This window comes from Culex quinquefasciatus, chromosome 2, assembly GCF_015732765.1.
Source record: "Culex quinquefasciatus strain JHB chromosome 2, VPISU_Cqui_1.0_pri_paternal, whole genome shotgun sequence".
NCBI classification, from domain to species: Eukaryota; Metazoa; Arthropoda; class Insecta; order Diptera; family Culicidae; genus Culex; species Culex quinquefasciatus.
In genome coordinates this window covers 85,024,060-85,041,892 of record NC_051862.1, presented here as the reverse complement: position 1 = coordinate 85,041,892, position 17,833 = coordinate 85,024,060, and the positions used below count along the sequence as shown (strand labels likewise).

Genomic DNA, 17,833 nt, shown 5'->3' with positions numbered 1-17,833 from the left:
CTAAATTAGGCATCTGTGCCAATTTTTAGCCAACCGGTTTAGGATTAGGGGTCAGTTGATGAAAAAAAGATCTTCATATAAAAATGTCTTTTTAAAATTGCTAACAACTTTGCAGGATCCACTCTGATCGTTTTGCGCACTTCGAAAATAAATATAGAGTTTTTTTTATCCCACCAGAATCAATTTCTTGTCTGAATTTCCACACAATTAAATGAAAATTAAAACGAAATTTTTGCCTTTATCTATACATTTTTTCAAAGATTCCCATACAAACTTTAAGTTAACCCTTAACCGATTTTGCTCAAAGTTGGCACAGGTGCAAAATTTTTCCTAGGAAGCCAGGAGATGTCACCTAGGATTATCCAAAATTTTCAATTTTTCTTGTCATCATCAAATTCAATAATAATATTTCTAAATAATAATATTTAGATTTTTTTCAGTGCTTTTTAGGAAGAAATAGTTTTGTATAAAATGCAAACACCAAATTTCCCATAAACTTGCTTATTCTTAGGCGATTTGCTTTGTTTCAAGAAACAGGAGAAAGCTCTCTGTCAACTACTCTAACCAAGCATTTCATTCCACAGAACACACCGCTAACAAATCCTTCCAATTCCCCCGCTAAACCGCTTGTCTCCAATCTACTTAGCAAAGCGCCACGTGGCACAGATTAGTGGACGGACGAGCGTAGGGTTGGGTCGGAAACAAGATGTGTAACTCGTGCTCGTGAGCTCGTAAATCTCCGCTCGCCGCTGCTGCAGATCATAACACACACACACACACACACCCATAACTGTAGAATCTACAGTGTAGATAGTATCGCCTGGTCTTGCTGGAAAATTTCTCCCAATCCTCTTGGATCAGCGTCCGGAAGTGAGCGAGACCGACCGTTATTATCAAGCGACACGAAATTTATGAACTTTTTATATGGACACAATCGTTGGTTTTTTTTTGTGATATTTTTCAGCCAAGCTGACGTGGCTCATGGTTTATTATTAGAAGCAGCTTTGCCGAAACAAAAACTTCATCGTTTTTCATCATTTTACGCGAATGGCTCCACCATTAAGCTCCACTGGTTGAACAAAGAACATAAAAAAAATCTATTGAAGAAAAATGACATTCTAAAAGACGTTAAACATAAGCTGTGGGAGTGTGTCGCGTGCTGGATATTTATTAACAAGTCAGTGAGAGATATGAAACGATTGCTGAGAAATATTTTGTTCTGCATTTTTTTTAATAATTTAATTATAAAACCACTATCACAATTTATTATGAGACATTCTTTCTAAATAAGCGTTAATAACATACTTTTTTATCTTTACAGGTACGTTTAAAATTAACGATTGGATCAAATAATTGTAAGTTTTTTTTTTTACTATACTATACAAATAAAACTTTCTCATAATTTCATTGCCGGACTTTAACAGCCGTTAAGAAAACAACAAAAAATACCTTTGCCAAGAACTTAAACAGCCATAAATTACCATTAAACCTTTCTCACCGAAAACTGACACAACGTTTACCGGGAAACAACCCACCGAGTGCAATTTTTTCTCTCACTCTCAAAAATTTTCATCGCGTTGTTTGCGCAAAGATGGCATAATTCACCGTCATTACCATCAGGTGTTTCGTCCACTTTTTTAGTCGTTCCAAATTTTCCTTAGTGTCAAGGATTATTTCGCCACATTTCATACCTTCTCGAAAAAAAAGGTCGACCCGCTTGTTTTGCTTAAAGGTTAAAGTTGGGAAGAGACCTCTTCATTTTTTTGCTGCTTTTTCATCTTTCCAGGAGCATTTTCTCGAGTGTTGAAAGAGCTCACTTCCATTAACTTCTTACTTCTTACTTCTTACTTCTTACTTCTTACTTCTTACTTCTTACTTCTTACTTCTTACTTCTTACTTCTTACTTCTTACTTCTTACTTCTTACTTCTTACTTCTTACTTCTTACTTCTTACTTCTTACTTCTTACTTCTTACTTCTTACTTCTTCTTACTTCTTACTTCTTACTTCTTACTTACTTCTTACTTACTTCTTACTTCTTACTTCTTACTTACTTCTTACTTCTTACTTCTTACTTCTTACTTCTTACTTCTTACTTCTTACTTCTTACTTGTTACTTGTTACTTCTTACTTCTTACTTCTTACTTCCTACTTCTTACTTCTTACTTCTTACTTCTTATCCCAACCTATTTCATTTTCCTCTCTTTTAATTGAATTCCAATGTAATCCCGCACCCACTCTAAATCAATTCCACCATTCAGTTTATCAACATCCCAACCATTAATCCTGACAAACTGTATCCGTTGCAACCCAAACAAACCATAAACTGTCTTATCGCAGCCCGTTAATGGCATCGCCCTACTGTCCCTCCCCACCCCCACAATCCCCACCAGCAAAATTGGCGACAGCAACAGCAGTGTTTATTTTCCTTTCTAATTGCCACACTTATTCGGAGAAACGAGAACAAACGGGCGAAACAATCGGCGGAGGACCAGAATAGAACACATTTGCAGTGGGAGAGAAAAAAAAACCCCGGCTGGATTTTCCCTCCGTGTCACTGCTGTCGGCAAAGCTGGTACAAAAACAAACAATTTTCCTCTCCGACCTCGCGCGCGCGTATTTGCTTTCACTTTGTGAAAATGTGTGTGTGTCTTTTGTTTTTGGATCGCTCCTGCTGGGTTTAAGCACAACACAGAAAGAATGGGGAAACTTTAAGTTTAAATTTTTAAAGAAAATAAAATATAATTCTAGACACTTTTTCAAAAACCGAAAAATATTGTTTTCAAATTTTTACTGCAATGACTCAATTTTAATTTAAGTTTTGACTGTTGCAATTGATTCCTGAGACTTTTTCACGTAAGAATCGATCGAAAGCTCAGAGTAAAGTGAATCATGTTTTGAGTTCAAATTTCCTTTTAGGCTTGAAAATTGCATATTTTGGTAACGACTCAAATTACTCAGAGGTTTTGAGTTATTTATATGTAAAACAGTCTCAACAATTGAATGCAATGATCAGATTTGAGCTTGAGTCATACGTTGTACATGAAAACAGCATTTAAATAAAAAATAGAACAAAACTTAAACAAATTCATGTTTTAACCCAAACGTCTTCCACAAAGTCGTCACGGAACATCACAAAAAAAAACCACCACCACGTTCCAGGTTAAAATCAGCGCGCGCTCGGAAACCACCGATTTCCATGGCCGTGCACATTATAATTGCCAGCCAGTCGTGCGTGGTCGAGTGACATTGTCACGGCTTTTTGGAGCTTTGCTTTTCCACCTCCCTGGGGGGGGAAAAGCACTACCTTCCCTCGGCTCCCTTTTCCTAAAGTTTCTTCAAGAGTCCGGGCTCTTGTCAGCAGACGCCAGACTTCTGAGACTTCTGAGTGCTGAAGTTTTTTGAGGGGGTGAAACGGAAAAAGGGACTAAGCAAATGCCTGAAACGAATTCTAGTGGGAGTAGTCATTATTTGTGATTTGATTGTTTGATTTTGGTGATTGTTACTTTTATGAGGTGACTTTTTCGGGGGGAACGAGAAGATTCCAGGTTTGCTGTTGAAAATATTTTGGACGTTGAAGAACTTCTTGTGATATTTGTGACTTTATATACTTTAATATTTATTTCTTTGGCAATGCGTGGCCGAATGGTTACGCTGTCCGCTTTGTAAGCGGATGATTCTGGGTTCGATTCCCATCTGCTGCAACCTTCCATCGGATGAGGAAGTAAAATGTCGGTCCCGGCCTTGGTTGTTAGTCATTCCAGGTGTTAGGTTGTTAAGTCATTCCAGGTGTAGGAGTCGTCTCCATGCCATAAGTACAAACAACACACCAAACCAAGCCTACTCCGGTGGAATCGCTGGCTGTGGTTGGACTTGCAATCCAAAGGTCGTCAGTTCAAACACTGGGGTGGAAGGTTCCTTGGAGTAGAAAGAGGTTTGGGTGCTCTCCCCATTCAAGCCTTCGGACTCCTAGGTTCGAGCAGAAACTTGCAATAAAGACCACAAAAGACCCAGGGACGTTAATGTGGATGGTTTGATTTTGATTGATTGATTTGTTTTTTTTTTTTACTTCGACCAAACTCTTATAACTCAATGTAGCAAAATTTATTAAACCTTCACTGAAATTTGCAACAAACGTAAAATACCTAAAAATTAGTAATGTTTGACAGCTCCATCTAAATTTTATTACAATTTCAGCAAAAAAAGAACTTACTTTTAATTTCAGTAGTAAAGTTTTTAGTAAAGATAAATTGAAAACGATCATCAGTTATTACTCGCATAACGATGCTTGGATAAGATCAATCTAGTCAAAATTATGGTTCAAGTTTCCTAAGCCAACAAAAAGTCTACATAATTAACAACGTCAGGAACTGAAATTTAAAAAAAAAAAACAAACGATAGTGCTTAATTTTTTTAAGTGTTGCAAGCACATTGATATCATGCTTTTTTTAATACATTTTCAATGTTAAGCATTTTTAGCAGAACCCTTCTTGTATGTTCTAAATTTATTTTAAAACATATCAAAGCACGTTTTCATAGCACAAGATAAAACCTAATTATTTCCTTATTTTTGTCAGGATAAATAAAATAAAATTTATCGCAAGAATCGTAAAGATTAAACGAGCTTCACATTTTGCCTCTCTTACTAAAGAAAGGTGTAAGGTTTGCTTTTGGCTCCGACTCATAATCAAGCTTCGTTATCAAATCATTTCTCGAGAAATATTCATTTGAAAAATCTACAAAAATTGCATTTTTTGAGCCCTACATCTTCTCAAATTTTCATCTATGTCGGTAATGTGGTTCCACCAAATCCCCACGGGACTGTATGGGCGTAGCCTTGGAGCACAGTGTGGAAATTTATGTTCTTAGATATTCTTGGTTGTACCAGGCAGCAATCAAATTGTCTAAGAATATTGAATTGACCATTGTGGCACCCCCTACAGCGTGGTGCAGACCCGTTATGCTATGCTATGCTATGCTATGTGGTTCATGATTTACAACTTGTGGACTAATTCACTGTGAGGGGAAAAAACACCTAAAAAAGGTAAAAGCCAATTTTCACCAAATGCCAAAACTATTCATTTGGCATTTTATCTAATTTTTTTTTCTCCATATCATAATCTAGACCATAATCGAGGTTCTGAAACAAATTTGACCTCATTTGGATTTTTTTTTCAGATTTTAGAAAATTTCCATTTTTGCCTTTCTTACTAAAGAAAGGTATAGGGTTTGCTTTTGGCTCCGACGCCAAATCATGCTTTGTTCCCAAATCATTTCTCGAGCAATATTCATTTGAAAAATCTGCAAAAAATCATGGACGATCGAGTTGTCAAGTTGAGCTTCACATGCAGACGCGAGTAATGCTGGCGCGTATAGAGTTTTGATACTAGATAACCCCCTTTTTGTACATGTTCAAGTACAAGTTCTTTTTTTTTTTCTTGCTCATTCTCTGATCGATCTCTAAGCGAACGAATTTTCGATGAGCGTCCAAGCTCCCCATTCGCCATCGCGGGTTTGGTTTTCTAGCTTCGGTACGAGCCCATTTGTGTGTTAGTATTTTGGTTCGTCGTACCAGCGCACCAAGACACGCGTCTTTTCGTCGGGTCGGTTTCGTGTCTGGCACTCACCCGTGGCATGAACCCAGCGTATGAGCCAAGGTTGCGTTTGTCGTAGTGAAGTCTCACCGAGCGCTCAATCGCAGTATGCTTCCCTATCCCAAAAACGCCTAAAGGCACACTACATAATTTTCTTGTGAGCTAATTCTCTGACTCAAAAATAAGTCTGTTCTGGCAAAAACAACGCTTTTCAGTTATATGAAAAAATCAGGTTGATTTTTGAATTGATTCATGAATGGACCATGAAAAAAATTAACTGCCGTTATGTTCCTTTTGTAAGAATGGCTCTATAAGGTTCTTAAGAAACCTCAAAAACCAATCCCTTCTTTAAAAGAATGTGATAATATTCTATTAACTAATAGGGAAAAAGCTCAAAAACTTGCTCAGCAGTTTGAGAGTGCTCATAATTTCAACTTGAATGTTTTGAGTCCTATTGAAAATCAAATTTCAGTAGAATTTCAGAATATTGTTGAACAAGAATTTTCATCAGATGAAGTTTTTAATACGGATCTGAATGAAATAAAATCTATTATCAAAAAATTTAAAAATATGAAAGCCCCTGGTTAGGATGGCATTTTTTACATTTTAATTAAAAAATTACCAGAAGCAACTTTAAGTAGCTTGGTCAAAATTTTCAACAAATGTTTTGATTTGGCATATTTTCCCAGAGTTGGAAAAATGCCAAAGTAATTCCGATTTTGAAACCGGAAAAAGATCCTGTTGAAGCCTCAAGCTATCGGCCCATTAGTTTGCTTTCATCTATTAGTAAATTATTCGAAAGAATAATTCTTAATAGAATGATGACGCACATTAATGAAAATTCAATTTTCGCTGATGAGCAGTTTGGATTTCGCCTTGGGCATTCAACTACTCATCAGTTGTTGAGAGTTTCAAATTTAATTCGAAGCAACAAATATGAGGGCTATTCTACTGGCGCTGCTCTTCTAGACATAGAAAAAGCATTTGACAGTGTTTGGCATAAAGGTTTGATTGCGAAATTGAAAAGGTTTAATTTTCCGATTTATATCGTGAAAATTATTCAAAATTATTTGACGGATCGTACTCTGCAGGTATGTTATCAGAATAGCAAATCTGATCAACTAAATGTACGTGCTGGCGTCCCTCAAGGAAGCATTTTGGGTCCAATTTTATACAATATTTTTACTTCTAACTTGCCTGATTTGCCCCCAGGATGTCAGAAATCACTTTTTGCTGATGACACAAGCATCTCCGCCAAAGGCAGAAGCCTTCGTGTCATCACAAGAAGATTACAAAAAAGCTTGGATATTTTCAATTCTTATTTGAAAGAATGGAAAATTACTCCAAATGCTGCAAAAACTCAACTTATTATTTTCCCTCACAAACCAAGGGCTAATTTTCTTAAACCAAAAAGTCATCACATTATAAAGATGAATAAGGTAAATTTAAAGTGGGAGGATCAAGTGAAATATCTTGGACTTGGTTTTGACAAAAACCTTACTTACAAGGATCACATTGAAAGTATCCAGGTTAAATGTAACAAATATATTAAATGTTTGTATCCACTTATAAACAGGAATTCTAGACTTTGTCTCAAGAATAAACTGTTAATTTATAAACAAATTTTCAGACCTGCCATGCTTTATGCTGTGCCGATCTGGACAAGCTGTTGCTTAACCAGGAAGAAAAAACTTCAGAGGATTCAGAACAAAATTCTGAAAATGATTCTGAAACTTCCTCCTGGTTCAGCACCAGTGAACTTCATCAATTAGCCGAAGTTGACACTTTGGATGTTATGTCCAATAAGATAATTGATGCATTTCGACAAAAATCATTGCAGTCTTCAGCTGCATTGATCCGCTCTTTATATAGTTTATAAGTTAGTTTTAAGGTATCCCTTTTCCCTTTTGTACATGTAGGACCTCCTACATTTGAAATCACTGAATAGCGAAAGCTACAATATTTCATGAATAAATGAAAGTTTCTAGTATTTAAAATCGAGGTGAAAAGTCATCGTTTGTGATTGGACACTCAATAATATTTTAACTGAATGAATGTACATGGAAAAGAAATTTAAATAAATATAAACTAAAAAAAAAAAAAAGAATGGCTCTATCTCACCCCAGGTGGGATTAAATCGGTTTTTTATTAGGTACCAATCGCTGATGCCTTACTGATTAATATAAATTGAAATATGAAGAAAAAATATAAAATAAAATGTGTAAATATTTTTATTAAATAAAATCTACTCTTATAAGAAATTTGTATTGCTGCAAAATAGTTTGAATAACTAAATTTGTTTTGTTTAATTAGAAATGTAAAAAGATTCCATTTTCCATGTAAAAAGATTCCATTTTCCATAGTAATTTATTCCATACAAAGTCTTAATACATTTTTGAGGGCTTGTTTTCTGATCGATCATCGGCAAAATTGTTGGTTATTTATGAGTATGACTATGACTGCTTTTAAAGATTGCAAAATAAATAAATGTAATATTATAATTTAATAATATTAATAAAATTATGTATAGATGAATTCAGTAATATTACAAATAGCTTTATCATAAAAGTAATTTCGTTTGACAAAAAATATTTGTTTGATTGTTGCTTTTATTCATGTATAATCAACCTAAAACACACTTATCGCTCAACGGTCATCGTGTATACAAAATACACCTTACTTGTAGATATTCTTTAGGAATAAAATGTATTTTTTTTGACGTTGACTTCAAATTCTAAAACATAGTAAATCAGCATAATTTATCATTTTAGCAGGCAAAAATCTGATATTGTCAGTAATTTACTGTGACAGGTAACAACGAACATTACCGTTGAACTTCTGAAGATGCGTTTGGTTACCTAGGCACAGTACGAAGCTGCCGTTCAGGTGCAATAATATCCCTGCTCAATATTACCTGCACTTAGTACTTAAGCCAATATCCTGACCGCTTTCAATCACAAACCGTTCATTCGAGCACTCGAGCATATCGCCATCAATATCCAAACTATTCTACAACCATGGAGTACGGAGTCGATCGCACGTTCGATAGCCATCATCAAGTTGACGAGTACTACTCCAGCAGTAACGATCAGTTCGTTCTCCCACCGTTCTCGATGGAACGTGCCCAAGACTTTGGGCTGTACTACGAGCAGGAATCACCTCTCGTCGTCGAAACCGTGTCCGACTATGTCCCCGAGCAGCAGACAATCTACTACACTGGTAGTACGGGATCGTACCCAGCTTACTCGCCGCAGCAGTCCGAACGAACCTACACCGAAGGTCCTACCGCGGACAGTGAGCTAGATCAGCTTCTTCAGCAGCCTTACGAGTATCAATCCGGCGCTTATACCATGGACGCCGACATGATCAGCATGTTCCAGTCGCAAGAGCAGAAGGTGGAGCTTGCATCGATCTATACCGACAATCCTTTCGGCAAGGTTTTCCCCAAGGATGAAGTTCTGGACGATCTGCTGGAGGAGGCAATCAAGAACGAGGACTTCAACGTGCCACTACCGGAGTTGTCAACACCCGAGAGCATCCTGGAGGACATCCGGAATACAGCTATACTGTCCCAAGGAGCAATCCTGGAGCAGTATGGCGCAGCGGTAGTATCACCTTTGGATTCCGGCTGTTCGACCGCATCGAGTAGCGAGTACAGTGATATCCCGGTGACAGTCCCGCAAGGAGAACACTCACCCACCTCGTTCCAAGAGCTGTTCGATTCGGTAGCACTAGATGAGGCTTCAAGCATGGAGATCCAGGAAACCCAGGCCGTCATCATGTACATCGACGAACACGGTACCCTCCGTCCGTACGAACCCACAGTCACCGTCGCACCAACAGCCAGCAAGCCCGTTAGGAAGCGAGGTCGCAAGCCACTGCCGAAGGCCCCCGTCACCGAGTCCGAGTTCTACTGTCTGCCGTGCAACAAGGTGTTCAAGCGACATCGGGGTCTGCTCCAGCACAACCACTACCACCACTCCGGACCGAAGGAGCATCAGTGTGCGCAGTGCGGCAAGAAGTATCCGACCTTGGAGCGCCTGCAGTCTCACATTCAGAAGCACAACGACGCCTTTAAGCCGTACGGATGCCAGCACTGTACGAAGCGGTTCAGTCATCCCCACGACATGAAGCGTCACATCTGGACGAGCCACGGTGAGGCACCGTTCAGCTGTAGCTTCTGCGACAAGCGCTTTGGACGGTTGGATCATGTGGAGCAGCACGAGATTAGTCATAAGAATAATACAGTGATTGTGAAGAAGTAGACTGATTATTGTAAATAAATATTGACATTTAATTTGAAAACAATCTCTTTTCATTTCCATTCCGACTGTTGAGATCAATTTTATTTTGACAAAAATTTAGTTCGATCTTCGAAAATCTAGATTACACAGAAAATAAAATATGGTAATATTCATCAGGAATAGGTGACAGTTTTTGTGGCAAAATAAATGATAATTTTATCCCAAAAAATGATGAATTTTCATCAGTTTTTGGTAAATATTCATCATTTTTTATGTAATATTAAACAAATAAAGAGGTAATATTCAATCTACCAAATTTTCAACATTCCAAAATTCAACTTTTTTTTGTGTACATTTTCAAAACAACCTATCCATCATGGGTTTTCTATGGAGAAACCTTTTGAAAATGTTATCTAGAAAGTTATCCAAACAATCTGTTCCCAACCTTGAAATATTTATCATGTTACGAATTATTTCCATACCCCAAAATTAATCAAACAGATCTCACATACTCGGAAATCACGCTGCGAACAATCCTTCTAGAAAAACCTCGGCCTTTGAAGTCAACACCGCTTCTTCCCGTCATCCAAGGATAGGTTCATCTTCCCCGAAATTTCATCCAATCAACCGGTTACGAAAACCGGGAACGAAATCCGCACAGCCGCGGGTTCAAAGCACTTGTCGTTGGAGTTTTTTTTTCTCTCTCTCGTTCAAAGCTTTGGCAGCAGCAGCGCCGTGTCAATCAAGTTTAATCTACTTAGCGAAAATTGAATTACACGCTTTATTTCGATTCACACAGAATGTCATTTTTTCTAAGATTTGCGAGGGGTGATACAGCTTCAAAGTCACACTGTGACATAATGAAGGAAGAATTCGCTTGAAAAAAAAATGAAGGAATCCTTCAAATGTCACGAAGAATTGTGAGCTGCAAAAGGGATGACATTAAAGTGGCGCCATTTTTTTCACCCGCCATTTTCGAGGAAAAGGGAAAATCGGCTTTGTAAAGCGGATAGGGCACATAAGTCGATTTCCTTTATTGTGATGAGTTATGCTTCTTCTGACAGCTTTGTCTGTTGGTGACGGTCCGGATGGGTTGGGAAGTTGAAAAGGACAGAAAAAGTTTGCTATATTTTCGATAGATACTTGTAACAGTTGGTCATTTTCCTTGGATGGATCCCTAAATTATAAATGGCAGAACAAAATTCAGTCCCAAATGTGATTAATTAAGGATTGATTTAAATTTAATTTCTTTAAAAATAATACACTCAAACGCCGATGGTATGAAACCAACTGTTTTCAAACGAACGGGGTCACTTTGAGGTTGGTACCCCTTTTACACACTGCCAAACGTTTGTTGATAGTGTTCGTAAAGGCCGTGTAACTTTTTAGTTTAACTTTGCTCGGAAAAAGATTTTTTACATAAACTGGAAATTTCTGAAAAGTTGGCATTTGATTTCCTTAAAAACATATCAGAAAATTTGCAAATCATATTTTAGTGACAAAAAGTGAAATTAAAAATCAGCTGGTATGTTGTTAGATTCTCTCCGCTCTGAACGTATTCGTGTGTGACTCGGGTTGACGGACAGAGTGGGCAAAGACATTCACGAAGTATTTGTGTCGCTGGGAGAAGCGATTGAGCAAGTCACTGGCAGCCTGAGTGTAGTGTTCGCTCGCGACTGGTTGTGAGCTCCAGTCGGCAAAGATTCGCTCGGCGAAGAGTGAGTGATTTCTGATCTTTGAACCGAAAATCAGAGCCTTTGGCTAGACATTATCGCCTTCATTTTTTTTTTTTGCGCAAATATGTAAACAGATGTCATGTTTGCTTTGAAAAATCTATCAAACAATAAACATAGCTATTTTGACTAAAAATATGGAAAATATGATAAAAATGAAATCTTCAATTTTAAGGCCTTAACACAAAATTTTTAATCTTGTATCATTTACATTTTCAAAACATGTTACATGTCAAAATTGTCTGAAAAATCAAAAGGCAAAAACATATTTTTTCAAGAAGCTTCAAGTTTGTTTTTGCGTGATCGAAATTTGAAAAAATATTGAATTTGATGTTTTTTTTTATAATGACAAAAACAATTGGTCTGAAGAAAAAAATCAAAACAACTATAAATATACAGCAATTCCCCACGAAAACAGCATGAAAAAAAAACAAAAGTGCTCGGATCGGGCTCAATTTTTTTCGGGGGTTCCCTGGCCGAAATAATGAGACCCGTATTTTTTTTTGCCATTAGGGTTACCTACTCCGTGTTAGGGTGGTCTAAAAAATGGCCATTTTCGTCGATTTTTGGCAAAAACCACTCTTTTCTAAAAATCATAAATCCTTGCCATTTCAACCGATTTCAATTGTCTTATACGCAAATGAAAGGTGATAAATTGGCCTTCAAAGAAAAATAGTAAAAACTATGAAAAATCTAGCCAAACATATGAAAAGGGCTTATGAAACTTTAAAATGCTGTTTTGACGGTGTCTGGACCAAAGAGCCTATATCTGAAAATATTTTTCTCGGATTTCCTGGACATTTTTACATAACATACTAAAAAATGGGAGGAGTTTATTTACAGGATTCCGAAATATGATTTTTTGAAAATAAAATCCGTGTTTTCGACGAGCCGCGGGCGAAAACGGGAAAATACCGAAATCGGCAAAAAATCAACTTTTTCACTAAAACTGCGATAACTTTAAAATTTCAGCGATGACCAATAGATGTTTTGACTCAAATTTTTTTGTAATTAAAAGACGCAACTTTTGGTACCCAGACATGTGTAGGTTATTGCTGAAATTTTAAAGTTATTGCAGTTGTACGGCATTTTAAAGTTTCATACGCCCTTTTCATAGGTTAGGGTAGATTTTTTAAACTTGTTACTATTTTTCTTTGAAAGGCCAACTTATCACCTTTCATTTGCGTATAAGACAATTGAAATCGGTTGAAATGGCGAGGATTTATGGCTTTTCGAAAAAAGTGTTTTTTTTTTTGCGAAAATCGACGAAAATTGCAATTTTTTAGACCACCCTAACACGGTGTAGGTCACCCTAATGGTCAAACAAAAAAATACGGGTCTAATTATTTCGGCTATGGAACCCCCACAAAATTTTGGAGAACGATCCGAGCACTTTTGTTTTTTTCATGCTGTTTTCGTGGGGAATTGGGTCCTAAAATGAAGCTTAGATTGCTGATATTATTGTTTACAGCTATAAAGCTTATTATTCTGAGTACAATGACCCTTCGTACGACCACAAAGAGTTTAAAATTGATTTTTAAATCAATTTTGAAAAATTAACCTCGCGGTCCTTCTTGACAGAAAAGCTCCTACTTGACAGCTCGTTCCAAGGGAACCATAGTTGATCCATCGAAAAAATGTTGTCTTGTCAAAATTTATTTTTGCATTAAAATAAAAAAAAAGTGATCAGAAATGGTTTTTAATGGTGTTTTTTACCGTTGTACATAAAAATTTACATAGGGCTTTAGTATCCAATTGCTGTATAGTTAAACCCTTTGCTTTTAATTTTAAGTTCCGTCAGTGGGGGTGACTATGGGTCAAAAAAACGATACACCTCTCGTATTTTCTGAATAACAAAAACAATTTAAATAACTTCGAAAATCTTTCAACGTAGATTTGTTCTTAGATAGTTAACTAACATTTTCCCAAAACATGGTGGATTTTGATGAACACTACCTTAAATGCCAATTGCTTGAAAATTGACCCAATCTCACCTCTTAGAGGGGGTGACATTGGGTCAAATGAAACTAAAATGATGCTCAAATACAACGACATGGTAAAAACAAGTCATCCATGTTTCTTGTTCGAGGGGATCGTATTGACACGCTACAATGTTTGAAGTGGAGATTTTCAAACATTTGGGTAGTTTTCGAGTAATTCTAACAATAATATAAGAAAAACTAACTTAATCCACCTATGTGGTTGGAGCCTTCCTCACTTATTACAAACAATGGCTGATATGATGGAATTGTATAGAAATTTCATCTATTTTTAAGATCCGGAATAAAAAAGTACATAAATATCACTTAAGTGGCCATATCTCGAAACAGGGTTGCCAGATCTTCAATGTTTTAGACTCGTTGGAAAGGTCTTTTGGTTACCTAACCAACGATGGGTCGGATGGTGGATCCGAACATAGTTTACATACATTTAAGTGAGATCCGGCCTCCAGAAAGTACATCAACATCACTTAAGTGGACATATCTCGAGACAGGGTTGCCAGATCTTAAATGTTTTGAACTCGTTGGAAAGGTCTTTTGATAACCTAACCAACGATGGGTCTGATGGTGGATCCGGACATAGTTTAAAATACATTTAAGTGAGATCCGGCCTCCAAAAAGTACATCAATATCACTTAAGTCGGGATATCTCGAGACAGGGTTGCCAGATCTAAAATGTTTTGAACTCGTTGGAAAGGTTTTTTGATAACCTAACCAACGATGGGTCGGATGGTGGATCCGGACATAGTTTACATACATTTAAGTGAGATCCGGCCTCCAGAAAGTACATCAACATCACTTAAGTGGACATATCTCGAGACAGGGTTGCCAGATCTTAAATGTTTTGAACTCGTTGGAAAGGTCTTTTGATAACCTAACCAACGATGGGTCTGATGGTGGATCCGGACATAGTTTAAAATACATTTAAGTGAGATCCGGCCTCCAAAAAGTACATCAATATCACTTAAGTCGGGATATCTCGAGACAGGGTTGCCAGATCTAAAATGTTTTGAACTCGTTGGAAAGGTTTTTTGATAACCTAACCAACGATGGGTCGGATGGTGGATCCGGACATAGTTTACATACATTTAAGTGAGATCCGGCCTCCAGAAAGTACATCAACATCACTTAAGTGGACATATCTCGAGACAGGGTTGCCAGATCTTAAATGTTTTGAACTCGTTGGAAAGGTCTTTTGATAACCTAACCAACGATGGGTCTGATGGTGGATCCGGACATAGTTTAAAATACATTTAAGTGAGATCCGGCCTCCAAAAAGTACATCAATATCACTTAAGTCGGGATATCTCGAGACAGGGTTGCCAGATCTAAAATGTTTTGAACTCGTTGGAAAGGTTTTTTGATAACCTAACCAACGATGGGTCGGATGGTGGATCCGGACATAGTTTACATACATTTAAGTGAGATCCGGCTTCCAAAAAGTACATCAATATCACTTAAGTGGACATATCTCGAGACAGGGTTGCCAGATCTTCAATGTTTTGGACTCATTGGAAAGGTCTTTTGGTTACCTAACCAACGATGGGTCGGATGGTGGATCCGGACATAGTTTACATACATTTAAGTGAGATCCGGCCTCCAGAAAGTACATCAACATCACTTAAGTGGACATATCTCGAGACAGGGTTGCCAGATCTTAAATGTTTTGAACTCGTTGGAAAGGTCTTTTGATAACCTAACCAACGATGGGTCTGATGGTGGATCCGGACATAGTTTAAAATACATTTAAGTGAGATCCGGCCTCCAAAAAGTACATCAATATCACTTAAGTCGGGATATCTCGAGACAGGGTTGCCAGATCTAAAATGTTTTGAACTCGTTGGAAAGGTTTTTTGATAACCTAACCAACGATGGGTCGGATGGTGGATCCGGACATAGTTTACATACATTTAAGTGAGATCCGGCCTCCAGAAAGTACATCAACATCACTTAAGTGGACATATCTCGAGACAGGGTTGCCAGATCTTAAATGTTTTGAACTCGTTGGAAAGGTCTTTTGATAACCTAACCAACGATGGGTCTGATGGTGGATCCGGACATAGTTTAAAATACATTTAAGTGAGATCCGGCCTCCAAAAAGTACATCAATATCACTTAAGTCGGGATATCTCGAGACAGGGTTGCCAGATCTTCAATTGTTGGTCACATACATACATACACACACACATACACACAGACATTTATTCAGTTTTCGATTCTGAGTCGATATGTATACATGAAGGTGGGTCTACGACGTTTTTATGCAAAGTTCATTTTTAGAGCAGGATTATAGCCTTATCTCAGTGAGGAAGGCAAAATGATTATTCGAGAGGTCAGTTTTGGCCAAAAACGTACCCCAACTTTAGACAGCTGCCAAAATAACAGGATTTGTTCTAGGAACGAGATTTTTTCAGCGAAGTAATCTTAAGATGTCCCCTACACAACCCTTTCAACAGAATTCATTTTCAGTGAGAAGAACATGAGAAATGGTAAAATCCGTAAAAAGTCACTTTGACCCAATCTCACCCCCCAGACCCAATGTCACCCCCACTGACTGTTCTTATTTCATATTTTGATTAATTTAGTTAAACCTGGGCCCTGCTAAAAAATACTCTTTCTGATTCATTCAAAAACCACGCAGCGGCGCCAGCTGTCATCCAATTCAACATTCAGCCGGCGTCACCACGGAATTCCATTAGCCCATCTCTTGCGGAGTCGGTCATACTTTGGGCAGATTTTGCATGCAGTTGTTACTGAACCGTTATACGGGCGGCGGCGGCGTAAAGTGCATATAAAATAAACATGATTCCGAGTCATCGACACCGCCAAACCCTTTTTGCATCAGCCATTTATAGGATTCGGTTTCGCCACGGCGACGACGACCACGACTAGCCGGGCACTTTCGTGTTATGGTTCTGCGGGAGTAATGGTACTGTCGGCCGGGGTGAGTTTGGTTGAAGTCTAGTAGGGGAACTATACCCTTTTTCAGCCTATTTGTATTATCGGCCTATCATCACTTTGATCATGAATTACAGCTTTAATCAAGTGTTTTTGACTGTTCCAAAGTAATAAATGGCTCTAATAAAAGTGAGCAAGCAAGTCTCCATTGTTGATACATCTGAAAATGTTGATTTAATAGCGGAAAACGACAAAAGTGATGAGAATTGGTCGAACGGCTTAGAGTGATTAAAATGGGTATATTTCCCCTATGTTGAAAGATTTGGATGTGTCGCAGAAATTAAAGTCACATTACAACGCGTCTTGCAACAAGTCCAACAAGTCTTTTCAAGAACCACACAAGTCGTAGTAGGTATCACATGTTACACAAGAATCACACAGGATTTGCAGTAGGTCAAAATAGTAACACGAGGATTGGATTTGATCACAAAAGCGTTCCATAAAGTCAGACAAGAGGTGAAATCGATCATACAAGTCTTCAAGAAGTCACACAAGAGTTGGAAATCACACAATAAAGCTTTCAACAAGTCACATAAGAGCTGTTATGTCAAATAAGGCCTTCAAATAGTCAAATTAAAGTTGGAGTAGAGGAAATATACCCATTTAAGCCTAATAAGCGGTCGTGTTTGAATGATGCTTGATAATCTAGAGTGTTCCTTGAAATTTACTGAAACCAAGGTCACCAACGAGTAGAGCAACGTTTTGTGAACCTTTTTGTTTATTTTCACTTTTTCTAAAAGTTATTCTATTCCTTTTACAAGCATTTAAAAAAAATATTTACCAAATGTATTCTAATCACAATAGAATGCATTGGGCCACGACTATTTTTCTATTTTCAGTTTGGTTCTTTTTTCTTCCAGCGCTCTTTTAGGTTTGCAGTTATGATGAAATTTCAAGCGAACACTCACGAAAAGTAGCATTTATAGAGAAAGTTTCCTGGCATCACTGACTGCGCTACTGGTGGTGTGGCGGCCAGCCTTTTGTTCTTTTTTGCCTTTGTTTCTCGCTCGGCTTTCTTCAGCCTTCGATTGGAATGGGTCGTCAAAAGTCAAACGTCAAAAGACTTGGCGCGTTTGTTTTTTTTTTTATGGCGCTTGCTGATTATTTACATGTTTCGGGATTATTTTTCAAGTGAGTGACTAACTCACGTTCAAAAGACCATGTTGCCGGTAGTTGAAAGCAATTTTATATCTCAAGCGCTTTGAAAACGTTAGCGCAAGTGAAAGATAATGATGGCGACTTCCGTTAAGCAGTTAAGCTCTCATCTTGCGTGTGGATGTGTGTGCCAACAAAATGATGTGAAATG

General features: G+C 37.7%; 2 protein-coding genes across 7 annotated transcripts in view; both read left to right on the top strand.

Annotated features, from left to right (window-relative positions):
• LOC6042530 (fat-like cadherin-related tumor suppressor homolog) overlaps window positions 1-17,833 on the top strand; it is a 660,890-nt gene that overhangs the window by 263,741 nt on the left and 379,316 nt on the right. The gene's annotated exons all lie outside the window — the stretch shown is intronic.
• Window positions 8,610-9,857, top strand: LOC6048563 (transcription factor YY2). Its single transcript, XM_038250466.1, has one exon. The coding sequence runs from the start codon at window positions 8,610-8,612 to the stop codon at window positions 9,855-9,857; it is 1,248 nt and encodes a 415-aa protein (XP_038106394.1).

What these genes read in the sequence shown, in the direction of transcription:
- LOC6048563 (XM_038250466.1), top strand. Translation starts at nt 8,610, where the DNA reads ATGGAGTACGGAGTCGATCGCACGTTCGATAGCCATCATCAAGTTGAC.